The sequence below is a fragment of the Aquarana catesbeiana genome, linkage group LG08 (genome assembly GCF_042186555.1).
Source record: "Aquarana catesbeiana isolate 2022-GZ linkage group LG08, ASM4218655v1, whole genome shotgun sequence".
Taxonomy (NCBI): Eukaryota; Metazoa; Chordata; class Amphibia; order Anura; family Ranidae; genus Aquarana; species Aquarana catesbeiana.
This window is the reverse complement of record NC_133331.1, coordinates 25,033,737-25,050,000: the sequence shown is the minus strand read 5'-3', so window position 1 is coordinate 25,050,000 and position 16,264 is coordinate 25,033,737. Positions and strand designations below refer to the sequence as shown.

Genomic DNA, 16,264 nt, shown 5'->3' with positions numbered 1-16,264 from the left:
AGCTGTGGTTTTAATTTAAAAGCTTATGGAGATATGTTAATAATCTAGCAGAACTGTGATAATATTTTTGAAAATACCTTGCATGGTATAATATTGTGAATTATTTTCTTGTAAAACCTTCAATAAAAAAGATTTAAAAAAAAAAAAAATCACTGCTCCCGAAAAAACGTCCATTTTTAAAACTTTTTTTGTATTGATACATGTCCCCTGGGGCAGGACCCGGGTCCCCAAACCCTTTTTAGGACAATACCATGCAAATTAGCCTTTAAAATGAGCACTTTTGATTTTGAACGTTCGAGTCCCATAGACTTCAATAGGGTTCTAAAGTTCGTGCAAATTTTCGGTCCATTCGCAGGTTTTGGTGCGGACCGAACCGGGGGGTGTTCGGCTCATCCCTAGTCACCGGTAGGGTATTTGTACATTGATATCATATCCCCCCTCAAGTGTCTCCTCTCCAGAGAGAATAAGTTCAATGCTTGTAGTCTTTCCCCATAGCTGAGGTCCACCAGACCCTTAATTAGCTTTGTTGCTCTTCTCTGGACTCTCTCCATTTCTAGTACATCCTTCCTGAGAACTGGTGCTCAGAACTGGACAGCATACTCCAGGTGCGGCTGGACCAGAGTCTTGTAGAGCAGGAGAATTATCTTTTCATCTCCTGATTGAATCCCCTTTTTAATGCATGCCAATATTCTGTTGGCTTTGCTTGCAGCAGCCTGGAATTGCATGCCATTGCTGAGCATCTACTAGGACCCCCAGGTCCTTTTCCATCCTAGATTCCCTCAGAGGTTCTCCTCCTAGCGAGTAAATTTAATTCATATTTTTGGCACCCAAATGCAATACTTTACCTTTTTCAACAATAAGCCTAATTTGCCATGTAGTTGCCCACCCCATTAATTTGTTTAGGTCTTCTTGAAAGGTTTCCACATCCTGAGTAGGGATGAGCCGAACACCCCCCGGTTCGGTTCGCACCAGAACCCGCGAACGGACCGAAAGTTCGCACGAACGTTAGAACCCCATTGACGTCTATGGGACTCGAACGTTCAAAATCAAAAGTGCTCATTTTAAAGGCTAATTTGCATGGTATTGTCCTACAAAGGGTTTGGGGACCCGGGTCCTACCCCAGGGGACATGTATCAATGCAAAAAAAACTTTTAAAAACGGCCGTTTTTTCGGGAGCAGTGATTTTAATGATGCTTAAAGTAAAAAAAAAAAAAGTGAAATATTCCTTTAAATATCGTACCTGAGGGGTGTCTATAGTATGCCTGTAAAGTGACGCGTGTTTCCCATGTTTAGAACAGTCCCTGCACCAAATGTCATTTTTAAAGGAAAAAATCTCATTTAAAACTGCTTGCGGGTTTAATGTCATGTCGGGTCATGGCAATATGGATGAAAATCAGTGAGACAAACGGCATGGGTACCCCCCAGTCCATTACCAGGCCCTTTGGGTCTTGTATGGATATTAAGGGGAACCCCGCACCCAAATTAAAATAAGGAAAGGTGTGGGGCCACCAGGCCCTATATACTCTGAACAGCAGTATACAGGCGGTGCAAACAAGACAGGGACTGTAGGTTTGTTGTTAAGTAGAATCTGTTTGTAATTTTGAACATTTTTAACGTGTTTAGCTTCAGCCAAAAAATCTTTTCTAAGCTTTTTGGAAAACATAAGGAAGGGTTATCACCCCTGTGACATTTGTTTTGCTGTCTTTCCTCCTCTTCAGAAGATTTCACCTCACTTTTTTGTCCCAATGAAAAATGTTTTTTGAAAATTTGGGTTTTTTTGTGGAACAAGGATTGGAAAGCATCAGTGGAAAGGAGAAATTGTTTTCCCATATTAACTCTTACAGGAGAGAATTTCCCTTCCTAGGGGTAGATTTCATCTCACTTCCTGTTGTCTCCTTCCGTTTGCAAGTAGGAGTCGTTTGTAAGTTAGATGTTTGAAAGTAGGGTCCTGCCTTATATACTCAGCAGAAATTTGGGCCTTAGGTGTTGCTGTGGCCACAACACTGTAAGCCCTCACAGGGCCCTGCTGTGAAATATTAGATCAAGAGTTGTAATTATATGCCCCTGTTGAACAGGAGCTGAAAAATTAGGCCTTAGGCACTGGTGCTGGTGCCACAACACTGCAACCCCTCACAGACACTCTAGTTGGAACGCAGGAACGAGCCCTGCTGCAAAGTATTGCATCAAAAATTGTAATTACACGCCCCTGTTAGACAGGGGCAGAAAAATTGGGCCTTAGGCACTGGTGCTGGTGCCACAACACTGCAACCCCTCACAGACACTCTAGTTGGAATGCAGGAACAAGCCCTGCTGCAAAGTATTACATCAAAAATTGTAATTACACGCCCCTGTTAAACAGGGGCTGAAAAATTGTGCCTTAGGCACTGGTGGTGGCGCCCAGAACCAAAAATGTTCTTACAAGCTATCAGCGTGATGATTGAGGAGGAAGAGGATAATTACTCAGGGATAGTCACTCAGCATCAGCATAGGCAGTCTTTGAAGGGATCTGAGATTTCAAAAAAAATTATTCGGTTACATCTGCATCAGGTGCTTGGTAGCTGGTGGTGATCCAAGACTGATTCATTTTTATGAAGGTCAGCCGATCGACCGAGTCGGTGGACAGACGCACCCTGTGATCGGTTACCACGCCTCCAGCAGCACTGAATGTGCGTTCCGAAAGAACGCTGGATGCAGGACAGGCCAGTAGCTCAATTGCATACTGTGCAAGCTCTGGCCAGTGATCCATCCTCAAGACCCAGTAACCCAGAGGATTTTCGGTGGGAAAGGTGTCCAAGTCTGATCTTGCCCCTAGGTATTCCTGCACCATGTAAAACAGACGCTGGCGATGGTTGCTGGAACCGATCATACCTTGGGGCTGCGGACCAAAAAATTGTCTGAACGCATCGGTCAGACGGCCACCTTCTCCACCGCTCCTTCTTTGACTGACCGAAGCCTCAGCAACACGTTGTCCAGAAACAGGAGTTTGTAACCTCCCAGTCTCTGGGAACGCGTTGCACAGACCTTTCTGCAAGGCCTCCCGAAGATGTTTCATCCTCTGCTCCCTCTGCGATGGCAAGATAAGGTCCGCAACCTTACCTTTGTAACGTGGATCAAGGAGGGTTGCCAGCCAGTATTGGTCCTTCTCCTTGATACCACGAATACGAGGATCCTTACTCAGGCTTTGCAGGATCAGGGAGGCCATGCAGCGTAGGTTTGCTGAGGCATTCGGTCCGGAGTCCTCTGGGTCACTAAGGACAACAACGTCCGCAGCCACCTCCTCCCAGCCACGTACAAGTCCATGTGTTCCTTGGGACTGATCCCTTAAAGACTGCTGCTGATGCTGAGTGCCAGGCTCCACCTCCATACTGACACAATCTTCCTCCTCTTCCTCGTCCTCTTCCTGTGTGATCGGCGGGCACGCAGGAACACTGTCTGGATAAAGGGGGCCTTGAGAGCTAGGGAATTCCTCCTCTTCCTGCCTCTGTTCTGCCTCAAGTGCCCTGTCCATTATTCCACGCAGCGTGTGCTCCAACAGGTGGACAAGGGGGACAGTGTCACTGATGCACGCACTGTCAGTGCTCACCATCCTCGTGGCCTCCTCGAATGGTGACAGGACAGTGCATGCATCTCTGATCATGGCCCACTGGTGTGGGGAAAAAAACCAAGCTCCCCTGACCCTGTCCTGGTGCCATAGTCGCACAGGTACTCATTGATGGCCCTCTGCTGCGTGTGCAGCCGCTGCAGCATGGCCAACGTTGAGTTCCACCTGGTGGGCATGTCACAGATTAGGCGGTTCTTGGGCAGGTTAAACTCCTTTTGGAGGTCCGTCAGCCGAGCACTGGCATTATATGACCGGCGGAAATGCACACAGACTTTCCTGGCCTGCCTCAGGACATCCTGTAAGCCCGGGTACCTGCCCAAGAACCGCTGCACCACCAAGTTAAGGACGTGAGCCAAACAGGGCACATGGGTCATTTGTCCCTGTCGGAGGGCAGAGAGGAGGTTGGTGCCATTGTCGCAAACCACCATTCCTGCCTTAAGTTGGCGTGGCGTCAACCACCTCTGAACCTGCCCCTGCAGAGCTGACAGAACCTCTGCCCCAGTGTGGCTCCTGTCCCCCAAGCACACCAGCTCAAGCACCGCATGGCATCTTTTGGCCTGCGTACTTGCGTAGCCCCTTGAACGCCTACGGAGCACCGCTGGTTCCGAGGAAGAGGCCATGGAGGAAGAAGAAGAGGAGGGGGTGGAGGAGAGAGGTGTGTCACAATCAGCATTTTGGAGGCGTGGTGGCGGAACAACCTCCAACACTACCGCACCTTGTCCTGCATCCTTCCCAGCTGCCAGCAGAGTCACCCAATGCGCCGTGAAACTTAGGTAACATCCCTGTCCATGCCTGCTGGACCATGAGTCGGCGGTAATATGCACCTTACCGCTGACCGCCCTGTCCAGCGAGGCATGGACATTGCCTTCCACATGCCGGTAGAGAGCCAGAATCGCCTTCCGTGAGAAAAAGTGGCATTTGGGTACCTGCCACTGAGGAACCGCACATTCCACAAACTCACGGAAGGGGGCAGAGTCTACCAACTGAAAAGGCAGCAATTGAAGTGCTAGCAATTTTGCCAAGCTAGCATTCAACCGCTGGGCATGTGGATGGTTGGGAGCAAACTTCTTTCGGCGGTGCAGCAGCTGGGGCAGGGAAATTTGCCTGGTACAATCTGACGTCGGTGTACCAAAAGCAGATTGCCCACAAGTACTTGGCTGTGACACACCTAATTCTACACCTTCATTCCTCTCACTGCAGGTCTCAGAGAGGACTGAAGGTCTAGTGGGGTTGGAAATCTCAGCTGATGAGGAGCAAGGAGAGATCCTCTTTGTTCTTTGGTGTGGGTCTTTTAGATACGCTTGCCAACGAACTGCATGGCAGGTCAACATATGTCTGGTCAAGCATGTGGTACCCAAGCGGGAGATGTTTTGGCCACGCGAGATACGCTTGAGACATATGTTGCAAATAGCAGCGGTGCGATCTGATGCACTCGTCTCAAAAAAGGCCCACACCAAAGAACTTTTTGAATAACGCGCAGAGACTGCAGCGCCCTGCACATGTGGAGCTTTGGGGTGTGATGCAGTCAAGGTGCTGCCCTTAGGCTGGCCCCTGGAGGGCATCCTGCCTCGTTGGTGATGTGCCGCCTCCTCCTCCTCCTCCTCCTCTCTCCTATCAGGCACCCACGTTGAGTCAGTGACCTCATCATCCCCTCCCTCCTCATCACTGGAGCAAACCTGGCAGTATGCTGCAGCAGGGGGAGCATGACTGCCAGATTGCTGTCCTTCTTGGGCACCCCCTCTGTCCGTGCTCATGTTACTGCCTTCATCGAGCTCAGTATCATCATCAGAGCCTTCCAAACGCTGGGCATCCTCCTGGAGCATGTACCCAACACTGTGGTCAAACAGTTCGAGGGAATCCTCATGAGGACATGGTGGAGCTAGGGAAGGAGTCACCGATGACATTGAGCTGAGGGAAGAGGCCGCTGCTTTGCCAGACAAAGCACCCTGGGCATGGGTGAGAGAGGATGAGGAGGATGAGGACGGCTTGGTCATCCACTCGACCAAGTCTTCCGCATGTTGCGGCTCAACACGGCCAGCTGCCGAAAAAAAGGCCAAGCGTGTCCCATGGCCACGTGCTGATGAGGATGCACCGTCTCCACGACCAGCACTAGACACAGAGCCTGTTTGCCCTCTCTTATTGGCTTGTGACTGTCTGCCTCTCCTTCTTGGCCTTCCAGACATACTAATGGCCTGTAGCTGCACTAAGCTGGGATAGAACACCTGTAATTTTCTTCAGGTAGCTTTATATACTGTAACCAGACAAGCCTGCCTGTCAGTAGGAAGATAACAGGAACGGATCTAGCTGAACACTGTGAGCAGGACGCACTGCACTAAATGTAAATAGCAGGAACGGATCTAGCTGAACACTGTGAGCAGGACGCACTGCACTAAATGTAAATAGTCTAGAAGATAACAGGAACGGATCTAGCTGAACACTGTGAGCAGGACGCACTGCACTAAATGTAAATGGCAGGAACGGATCTAGCTGAACACTGTGAGCAGGACGCACTGCACTAAATGTAAATAGCAGGAACGGATCTAGCTGAACACTGTGAGCAGGACGCACCGCACTAAATGTAAATAGCAGGAACGGATCTAGCTGAACACTGTGAGCAGGACGCACTGCACTAAATGTAAATAACAGGAACGGATCTAGCTGAACACTGTGAGCAGGACGCACTGCACTAAATGTAAATAGCAGGAACGGATCTAGCTGAACACTGTGAGCAGGACGCACTGCACTAAATGTAAATAACAGGAACGGATCTAGCTGAACACTGTGAGCAGGACGCACTGCACTAAATGTAAATAGCAGGAACGGATCTAGCTGAACACTGTGAGCAGGACGCACTGCACTAAATGTAAATAGCAGGAACGGATCTAGCTGAACACTGTGAGCAGGACGCACTGCACTAAATGTAAATAACAGGAACGGATCTAGCTGAACACTGTGAGCAGGACGCACTGCACTAAATGTAAATAGCAGGAACGGATCTAGCTGAACACTGTGAGCAGGACGCACTGCACTAAATGTAAATTGCAGGAACGGATCTAGCTGAACACTGTGAGCAAGACGCACTGCACTAAATGTAAATGGCAGGAACGGATCTAGATGAACACTGTGAGCAGGACGCACTGCACTAAATGTAAATAACAGGAACGGATCTAGCTGAACACTGTGAGCAGGACGCACTGCACTAAATGTAAATAGCAGGAACGGATCTAGCTGAACACTGTGAGCAGGACGCACTGCACTAAATGTAAATAGCAGGAACGGATCTAGCTGAACACTGTGAGCAGGACACACTGCACTAAATGTAAATGGCAGGAACGGATCTAGTTGAACACTGTGAGCAGGACGCACTGCACTAAATGTAAATAACAGGAACGGATCTAGCTGAACACTGTGAGCAGGACGCACTGCACTAAATGTAAATAACAGGAACGGATCTAGCTGAACACTGTGAGCAGGACGCACTGCACTAAATGTAAATAGTCTAGATAGAAGATAACAGGAACGGATCTAGCTAAACTGAATACAGTGTATATATATATATATGCAACACCTGGGATGCATATATATACACAATACACTGTAAGTGCAGCTAACTGACTGACTGTCCTGCCTAATCTATCTAACTCAAATCAAATGACACTGTCTCTCTCTCTCTCTATCTCTTAGCACACCGGAACACACACTACACAGGGCCGCCGTGCAGGCGGCCTTATATAGTGTGGGGCGTGTACTAAATCCCCTGAGCCATAATTGGCCAAAGCCACCCTGGCTTTGGCCAATTACAGCTCTCTCTACTGACGGCGCTGTGATTGGCCAAGCATGCGGGTCATAGTGCATGCTTGGCCAATCATCAGCCAGCAATGCACTGCGATGCCGCAGTGAATTATGGGCCGTGACGCGCCACACGAATTTGGCGCGAACGGCCCATATCGTTCGCAATTCGGCGAACGACCGAACAGCCGATGTTCGAGTCGAACATGGGTTCGACTCGAACACGAAGCTCATCCCTAATCCTGAGTAGAAATTATTGCCATGCTTAGCTTAGTATCATCTGCAAATACTGAGATTGAGCTGTTTAACCCATCCTCCAGATCATTTATAAATAAATAAAACAGGATTGGTCCCAGGACAGAACCCTCAAAAATCCATTGACAGACCTGAAGGGCCTGGTATGGATTGGGGGACGTGGGGACTTCACACTGTTTTATCCTTTTATTTTTCATTGCCAGCAATTCTATTTTCGCTCCTTAACAACCATTTTGTTTACTGGTTAAGCATGCCAGCTGCAGCTCGCTCCTTAGCAACCAGCTATTTACAGCGTTTGTTAACCGCTTGCCAACCGCCGCATGTACATTTACGTCATCAGAATGGCGCGGCTGGACAAATGGGCGTACCTGTGGACCTAGGACACACTTAACCCCTTCACCACCCCCTAGTGGTTAACCCCTTCATTGCCAGTGTCATTTACACAGTAATCAGTGCATTTTTATAGCAGTGATCGCTGTATAAATGAAAATGGTCCCAAAATAGTGTAAAAAATGCCCGATGTGTCTGCCATAATGTCGCAGTAATGATAAAAATTGCAGATCACCACCATTACTAATTAAAAAAATAATAATAAAAATGCCATAAATCTATCCCCTATTTTGTAGACGCTATAAATTTTGCGCAAACCAATCAATATACGCTTTTTGCGATTTTTTTTTTTTACCAAAAATATGTAGAAGAATACATATCGGCCTAAACTGAGGAAAAAATTGTTTTTTATATATATTTTTGGGGGATATTTATTACAGCAAAAAGTAAAAAATATTGTTTTTTGTCAAAATTGTCGCACTTTTTTTGTTTATAGCGTAAAAAATAAAAATTGCAGAGATGATCAAATACCACCAAAAGAAAGCTCTATTTGTGGAAAAAAAAGAACGTGAATTTTGTTTGGGTACAACGTCGCACGACTGCGCAATTGTCAGTTAAAGCGACGCAGTGCCGAATCGCAAAAAATGGCCCGGTCATTGAGCAGCCAAATCCTCAGGGGCTGAAGTGGTTAAGGACGCAGGCTACTGCCGGTGGTAAATTACTGTAAGCTTTCACTACTAAAATAATGCATGACTTCATAATGAATGGCAAAAAACGTTTTTGAGAAATGCTGTGCGGTATCTTACTGCATTCTCGGATGTGATAAGATGCAGCTTTGTGAATGGAGCCCACTTACAAATAAAAGATTTTTTTGGACGTCTATGGAGGATCACCTGGTGCAAAAATTCATCACACTTGAAGGATTCTTTGAAAAACTGCATGGTTAAAAGAGTCAAATACAGCCAACATGTTTAGGTGGGGAAAAAAAAGCCTCCTTCTTTTCTTCAGGGCTTGAGCAATCGATGTTAACAAAATCAAAACAGAATAGACTGATGACGTGTGTTAAGGCTTGATGAAGACTAGCATCTCCTGGAGGAGCTGAAGGCTAGCATTTTCTGGAGGCACCGAAGGATTGTATCTTCTGCAGGCACCGAAGGCTTGCATCTCCTGGAGGCGCTGAAGGCTAACATCTCCTGGAGGCGCTGAAGGCTAGCATCTCCTGGAGGCGCTGAAGGCTAGCATCTCCTGGAGGCGCTGAAGGCTAGCATTTCCTGGAGGCTCTGAAGGCTAGCATCTTCTGGAGGCACTGAAGGCTAGCATCTTCTGGAGGCACTGAAGGCTAGCATCTTCTGGAGGCACTGAAGGCTAGCATTTCCTGACAGCACATGTTGATGGACTTCAGGCTTGTGTGGAATACATCATTTTGACATCGGTTTGAGATGTTTCTGACATTATTTAGGATTCTTTTGTTGTTATTTTATTAACATCGACTGCTCAAGCCCTGAAGAATGGGGAGGCATTTTCCCCACAAAATGCATTGGTTGTATTTGATGCTCTTAACCATTACATTTTACCTACAGAGTCCTTCAAAAAAGAGTCCTTCAAATGTGATGAACTTTTGTATTAGGTGCTCCTCTGTGCACATCCAAAAATGTATCATCTGCTGAGAACTCCCTTTGTCGTTATTAGAGATGTATAAGCCTAGGACCAGAACAGGGTCCACGCAAACTATATTTTAATCATACATTTGCTTCTTTGAAGGTAAAGTCACTTTACTGTGTATCCATGCACTTTTATAGATCCAGAGCTATCACACATGCATCCATTATTTCTGGGAGAGCTCTGGACAACGCAGAGAGATGATCTGCACACCAGTTGCTGCTCCTAAAGAATCTTTATTTTTATTCAAAATATCTGATCATAAGATCAGTTGACGCATCAGCTCTTTCAGAGCTCTGGACATCACCTGGGCTTTCATGAGTAACATATTATTGTGTGTGCAAGGGGCTTTATCTCATGATTGCATCTGGTGCAAACAAAAGACCATTAGCACAGACAGTAATATATGTTTATACAAATAGTTTGTTGAAGGTCTTTATTTTATTACGGTCAGTTCACACCACATGCAGTCCAGTGCGTTTTTTTTTCTGCATCAAAAACACATGGAAAGTAGGTTATATGGTTTTCAATGACATAGTTGACACCAGTGCTTGCAGTTCCAGTGGTTCCAGTTCCAGAAAAAAAGTAGAACATGCTGCTTTTTTCCTGCACTGGACTGTATTGGAACGCTATAAAACGCATCAAAAACGCACTGGAATGCTCAGGAACACACCTAAATGCATAAAAAATGCACTGGAACACAAATAAATGCACAAAAACACACTGGAATGCACATGTCCTTATTTAATGTTAAAAAAGAGGGGGAAAATGCACTGGACTGCATCAAAAACACATAAAAAACACACTGGGGCGCATCAAAAACACATTAAAAACATGCATGCAGAAAAGCATTTGGAACGTACCGGGACCACATTTCTATGGTGTGAACTGGCCCTCAAACACATCAAAAATGCACTGGAACACACATGTCCTCATTTAAAGTTAAGAGAAAAGAAGGGGAAAAATTAACTGGACTGCATCAAAACGTATTAGTAACCAGGGCTTTTTTTCAGCTGGAACTTGGTGGAACTCAGTTCCTCCACCTTAGGCTCAGGCTTTCTGCTTCCTGCAAACCACTTTCACTTGTAATCATGGGTCTGGTTTTGTGTTAACAAGTGACAGCTCATCTCCCAATAATCTGTTCCCCTGAGTGGCTCAGTGCAGGATGGGGACAACAGAGATGTAGGTGCCCAGGGTACAGTGCGGATGCCGACACCCCTACTGGAGGCTCTCCCTGCAAGTAAGAGGTGGAGCCACCTACAGTGTGCGAGAGGTACTAGAGCCAGCTGGGTGCTTCAGCTTCAGCTTAATACAGCAACAAAATGAAGACATGAGGAAGATGGTGGCGTTTTGTAAGGAGAGGAGAAGATGGGGGCAGTGGAGGGGGGTTGCATGCAGAGGTCAGAGCTGAATAGGAATGAAAGCGAGATGTGGAAGAATGCTGAACTCTGCACTCAATGCAGCGCACCCCGGAACTGTACACTATGTATATAGCACACCCCCAAACTCTGCACTCTGTGTGTAACTCCCCCAACTCTGTACTTGGTATACTCCCACTGTTAGTGAAATTTGACCACACCCACTGATGTGACACACCCATGTGATGTGGTTTGGAGTGTGTGTGTGTGTGTGTTTGGGAAGTTATGGTTGAGTTCCTGGACCTATTTGCTGAGAAAGCAAAAACCCTGTTAGTAACACTACTACTGCTCCTATCACTAGTTTGAATTTTACATTTATGCATTCTATGATTGGCCTTCCTTTTCTAGTTGGACTCCCAGGACAAACATCTATCCTTCATGGTGGAACAGGACATTGAGGTCAAAGGCCTGAGACCAGCTACAATAGAAGTGTACGACTACTATGAAACAGGTAATGCCCTTTACATGTTATGTGCAGGATACAATGTAACATCTCACTATCGCCAAAAAAAACAAAACATTTAAATAACATATATTTAAACCCTAAGGGCTTGTTAACACTTGCAGCTGTTTTACCGCGCTCCAAACACCTACCTCATATTTTGCACCACTAGCAGTTTATCCGTGTCATTCTTTTTGTATCTTCAGACTTATTAGGCTGCATTTACACTGCGCTGATGTGTGAATGGCAAATCGCGGGACTCGCAATTGACATGCCATTCATTTGAATGAGACCTCAAATCTAGTCTGCCGTGATTGCCGCGTGATAAATTGCGCTGCAATTGTGGCAATACACATTTCGGGAAGCATGTCGCCCCAAAAGTAGCTCCTGGACTTTTTTTGGGCGACATGCTTCCCCGCGATGCGTGTTGCCGCGAATGCAGAGCGAATTTATTGCGCCAGACCCTGCGCCCCAATTTGAAGTGTCATTAAAATGAATGGCATGTCAAATGCAAGTCCTACGATTTGCCATTCACACATCAGCTCTTTCAAATCGCGGGAAGATTTGTGGCAAATCTGCCCCACGATTCAAAATGCTGAAGTGTTAATGCAGCCTTAGACCCAAGGGTGGCCCATCCATTGTGGGCACACGGGCGCAGCCCTCCCCATCCATGCGCCTGGCCCCTTTCAGGACGCTGGGTGCATGAATTCCTATGGCGGGGTGTGTTTTTTAAAGGACCTGATTAGAGCCAGAGGCTTTAATAGGTTTCAAAATAGAGTGGGATTGGGGTGCAGAGCATTGCATCTGGAGCCCACCCAGGTGTGTTGCAACAGCGAATGATACCGTCACCCAATTGGCTGAAAGGACAGGCGATCCTATTGGATGCCTAGGAGGAGGGGATGAGATGCACGGTTGAAGCGAGAAGGAGAAGACACGGGAGCCGATGCCCGCCACAGCCTGATATCTGCTGATGCCCCGGATCCCCACTGCTGTATAATGTGCCCACTGATGCCCGATCCCCGCTGCTGCCCGATGTGCCCACCACCTAGATGGGGTACAGTAAGTGCCGGTGGTACCGACAGACAGTGAGGGGGGGTTTGAGGTGCCAAGGGGGGTACCGATTCTGATGCTGCATAACTGTTTAAAGTGGAACTTCATCCAAAATGAGAAGGAAATGATTATAACCTCTGTCAGGGTTTTACTGATGTCTGTTTCAGAGACTCAAGAAGGAAGAGGACTGATTTTGACAGTTGTCATTGGAACAGGTGTCCCCTTTGCTCTTGCTGCAGTGACAACTCTAAAACTTTACATATCCCCCAAAAATAGAGAAAAAAAAACTCCTCAGTGGGGTCACAGACAGGAACATGATTCTGATCGGGATTGTAACCCCACTTGATACCATCCAAAAATAGAAAAAATGGCTTGAGTTGCACTTGAATGGATTTGAATTGGAATTGTTGCTTATGGAGTATGATGGTATCTTAAATTACAGTTTGTACTCTTGCAGGTTTCCTAACGAATGCAAGGAGCTTGTTGATTCCTAAGACAAACTATGACAATGACTTTAAAAAAAATAGATAAATTATGTAAACTAAAAAAACAGAGTGCCTATGTAATAACAGGAAGAAAATTGATTTGTTCATTTTTCTTCCTGTTCTCACATGGCTATCAACAACAAAAGATAAGAACTTGTGAGATTATTGTTTGGCACTCTATTGTTTGATTTTATGTGGTGCTGAATGCAACTCATCAAGTTCTTCTACCATGCCGTATTTGGAGGAAGAAAGTTCGGAGTCTAGCACCTTACATTTATTCTGTTTCTGATTTTTTTTTTAATTAGACCGATTATTCTTCTGTAGTGCTTCTATTCTTTAAGTGAACCTGTTAAGCTGTCATCAGATATGAAGAGCAGGTAGAAGTTGCATGCAATAGTGGCTGAGCACCAAGAAGAGCACCATAGGATCCCCAAAATTGAGAGTGTGCCATTGGCTGTTTATCCATTTCCTGCAGTTGGGAGCTGCCCTTTCTCACTTTCCAGTCGTTATACTGTAGCAATGGTGGGCGACCTCACCAACAATGAGATGTACAGTGCCTTGAAAAAGTATTCATACCCCTTGAAATTTTCCACATTTTGTCATGTTGCAACCAAAAATATAAATGTATTTTATTGGGATTTTATGTGATAGACCAACACAAAGTGGCACATAATTGTGGAGTGGAAGGAAAATAATAAATGGTTTTCAATTTTCTTTACAAATAAATCTGAAAAGTGTCTGTAGGTGGGATGAGCAATAGTGTTGGGCGATTGGTTTGGCCGGAGCATAAGTTCGGCACAGTGCAATCTACGTCATGATTTAGCAAAGCTTTGCCCAATCAGGGCACAGTAAAAGCTGGTTGTTAAGGAGTGGGGCTGGGAAGCTGGGCGCAGAGTCCTTAAGAACTGATAAGTCATCAGCTGTCAATGGGCTTTCCCGCTGAAAGCTGTATAAAAAAAAAAAAACATTGCCAGTAAAAAAATATTTAAAAAAAACGGTGTGCCCCCCCCAATCCATACCAGACCTTTATCTGAGTATGCAGCCTGGCAGGCCAGGAAAGGGGGTCATGAGCAAGCGTCCCCTCCTAAACCATACCAGGCCACATGCCCTTAACATGGGGGGGGTCCTTTGGGGCAGGGCAGGCTCTGCCCCCCCACCCTGAGGTGCCTTGTCCGTGTGTTGATGGGGACAAGAGTCTCTTCCACACAACCCTGGGCTGTGGTGGTAGGGGTCTGTTACATAGTTACATAGTTAGTCAGGTTGAAAAAAGACACAAGTCCATCCAGTTCAACCTTAAAAACAATAAATAAAATAAAAAATATGGTACAATCCAATATACCCAATTGTATACCCTCAGTTGATCCAGAGGAAGGCAAAAAACCCTAGCAGAGCATGCTCCAATTTTCTACAGCAGGGGAAAAAATTCCTTCCTGATCCCCCAAGAGGCAATCCGATTTTCCCTAGATCAACTTTACCTATAAATGTCAGTATCCAGTTATATTATGTACATTTAGGAAAGTATCCAGGCCTTTCTTAAAGAAATCTACTGAGCTGGCCAGAACCACCTCTGTCGGGAGTCTATTCCACATTTTCACAGCTCTTACTGTGAAGAAACCTTTGCGTATTTGGAGATGAAATCTCTTTTCCTCTAGACGTAAAGAGTGCCCCTGTGTCCTCTGGGTTGACCGTAAAGAGAATAACTCAACACCAAGATCACTATATGGACCCCTTATATATTTGAACATGTTGATCATATCCCCCCTTATTCTCCTCTTCTCAAGAGGGAATAAATTCAGTTCCTCTAATCTCTCCTCATAGCTGAGCTCCTCCATGCCTCTTATCAGTTTAGTTGCCCTTCTCTGCACTTTCTCCAGTTCCCCGATATCCTTTTTGAGAACTGGTGCCCAAAACTGAACTGCATATTCCAGATGAGGTCTTACTAATGATTTGAGAGGGGCAAAATTATATCTCTCTCTCTAGAGTCCATACCTCTCTTAATACAAGAAAGGACTTTGCTCGCTTTGGAAACCGCAGCTTGGCATTGCATGCTATTATTGAGCTTATGATCTACCAAAACCCCCAGATCCTTCTTCACCACAGATTCACCCAGTTGTACACCCCTAGCATGTTTGATGCATGCATATTATTAGCCCCCAAGTGCATAACTTTACATTTATCAACATTAAACCTCATCTGCCACATAGTCGCCCAATCAGACAGTGCATTGAGGTCGGCTTGTAAATTGGAGACATCCTGTAAGGACGTTATTACACTGCATAGCTTGGTGTCATCTGCAAAGACAGAAATGTTACTTTTGATCCCAGTCCCTATATCATTTATAAAGTTATTAAAAAGTAAGGGTCCCAGCCCTGAACCTTGGGGTACACCACTGATAACCTTAGACCATTCAGAGTAAGAATCATTAACCACTACTCTCTGAATTCTGTCTTTTAGCCAGTTTTCTATCCATTTACAAACTGATATTTTCAAGCCTGTAGACTTTACCTTATACATGAGCCGTGTGTGGGGAACTGTGTTGAACGCTTTTGCAAAATCCAAGTATACCACATCCACAGCCACCCCTCTGTCCAAGGTTTTACTTTCCTCTTCATAAAAAGAAATCAGGTTTGTCTGTGGACAGGGGGCTTATCGAAATCTGGAAACCCCCTTTAATAAATCTGAGCCCCCAGACCTCCCCCATGTTAATGAGTATGGGGTACATAGTACCCCTACCCATTCACCAAAAAAGTGTCAAAATATATAAAAAACAGTACAGAGGGTCTGGTATGGACTGGGGGGAGGGGACCACACGACGTTTTTTTTTTTTTTTTTTTTTTAATATCCAGGTTTCGGCAATTGCAACCGCGAGTCAATTTATATGTGATTTGACTTCTTGTTTTTTATTCTTTAGAAATGTAATTTTTTCTGTAGCATGTTCTTTACATGCTACAGATGCTCCACTTTACAGGCAGACTAAGGGAACCCCCCCACCAGGCACTATATTTAAAGGAATTTTTCAATTTTATTGTTTCACTGCTCCTTTTATGGCCAATTACTTGCATATAAACCTTCAAAATGGGCATCTGATTTCTCAAGTTCAGCTCCCATAGACTTCAATAGAGTTTGTGGTTATGGGCAGAACTTTTCCCCTGTTTGGGACTTCTGCTGTGAACAGAACAGGGGGGTGTTCGGCCCATCTCTAATGAGCAATAATGGAAGTGCTAAAACCCCAAAA

The 16,264-nt window shown here is 45.6% G+C and overlaps 1 protein-coding gene across 1 annotated transcript in view; it reads left to right on the top strand.

The window, feature by feature from the left end:
* LOC141106652 (alpha-2-macroglobulin-like) overlaps positions 1–16,264 on the top strand; it is a 242,068-nt gene that overhangs the window by 218,188 nt on the left and 7,616 nt on the right. Inside the window, exon 35 of the mRNA XM_073597595.1 lies at positions 11,401–11,503. Coding sequence (XP_073453696.1) covers positions 11,401–11,503 — 103 coding nt within the window. The remainder of the gene's footprint in view (positions 1–11,400; positions 11,504–16,264) is intronic.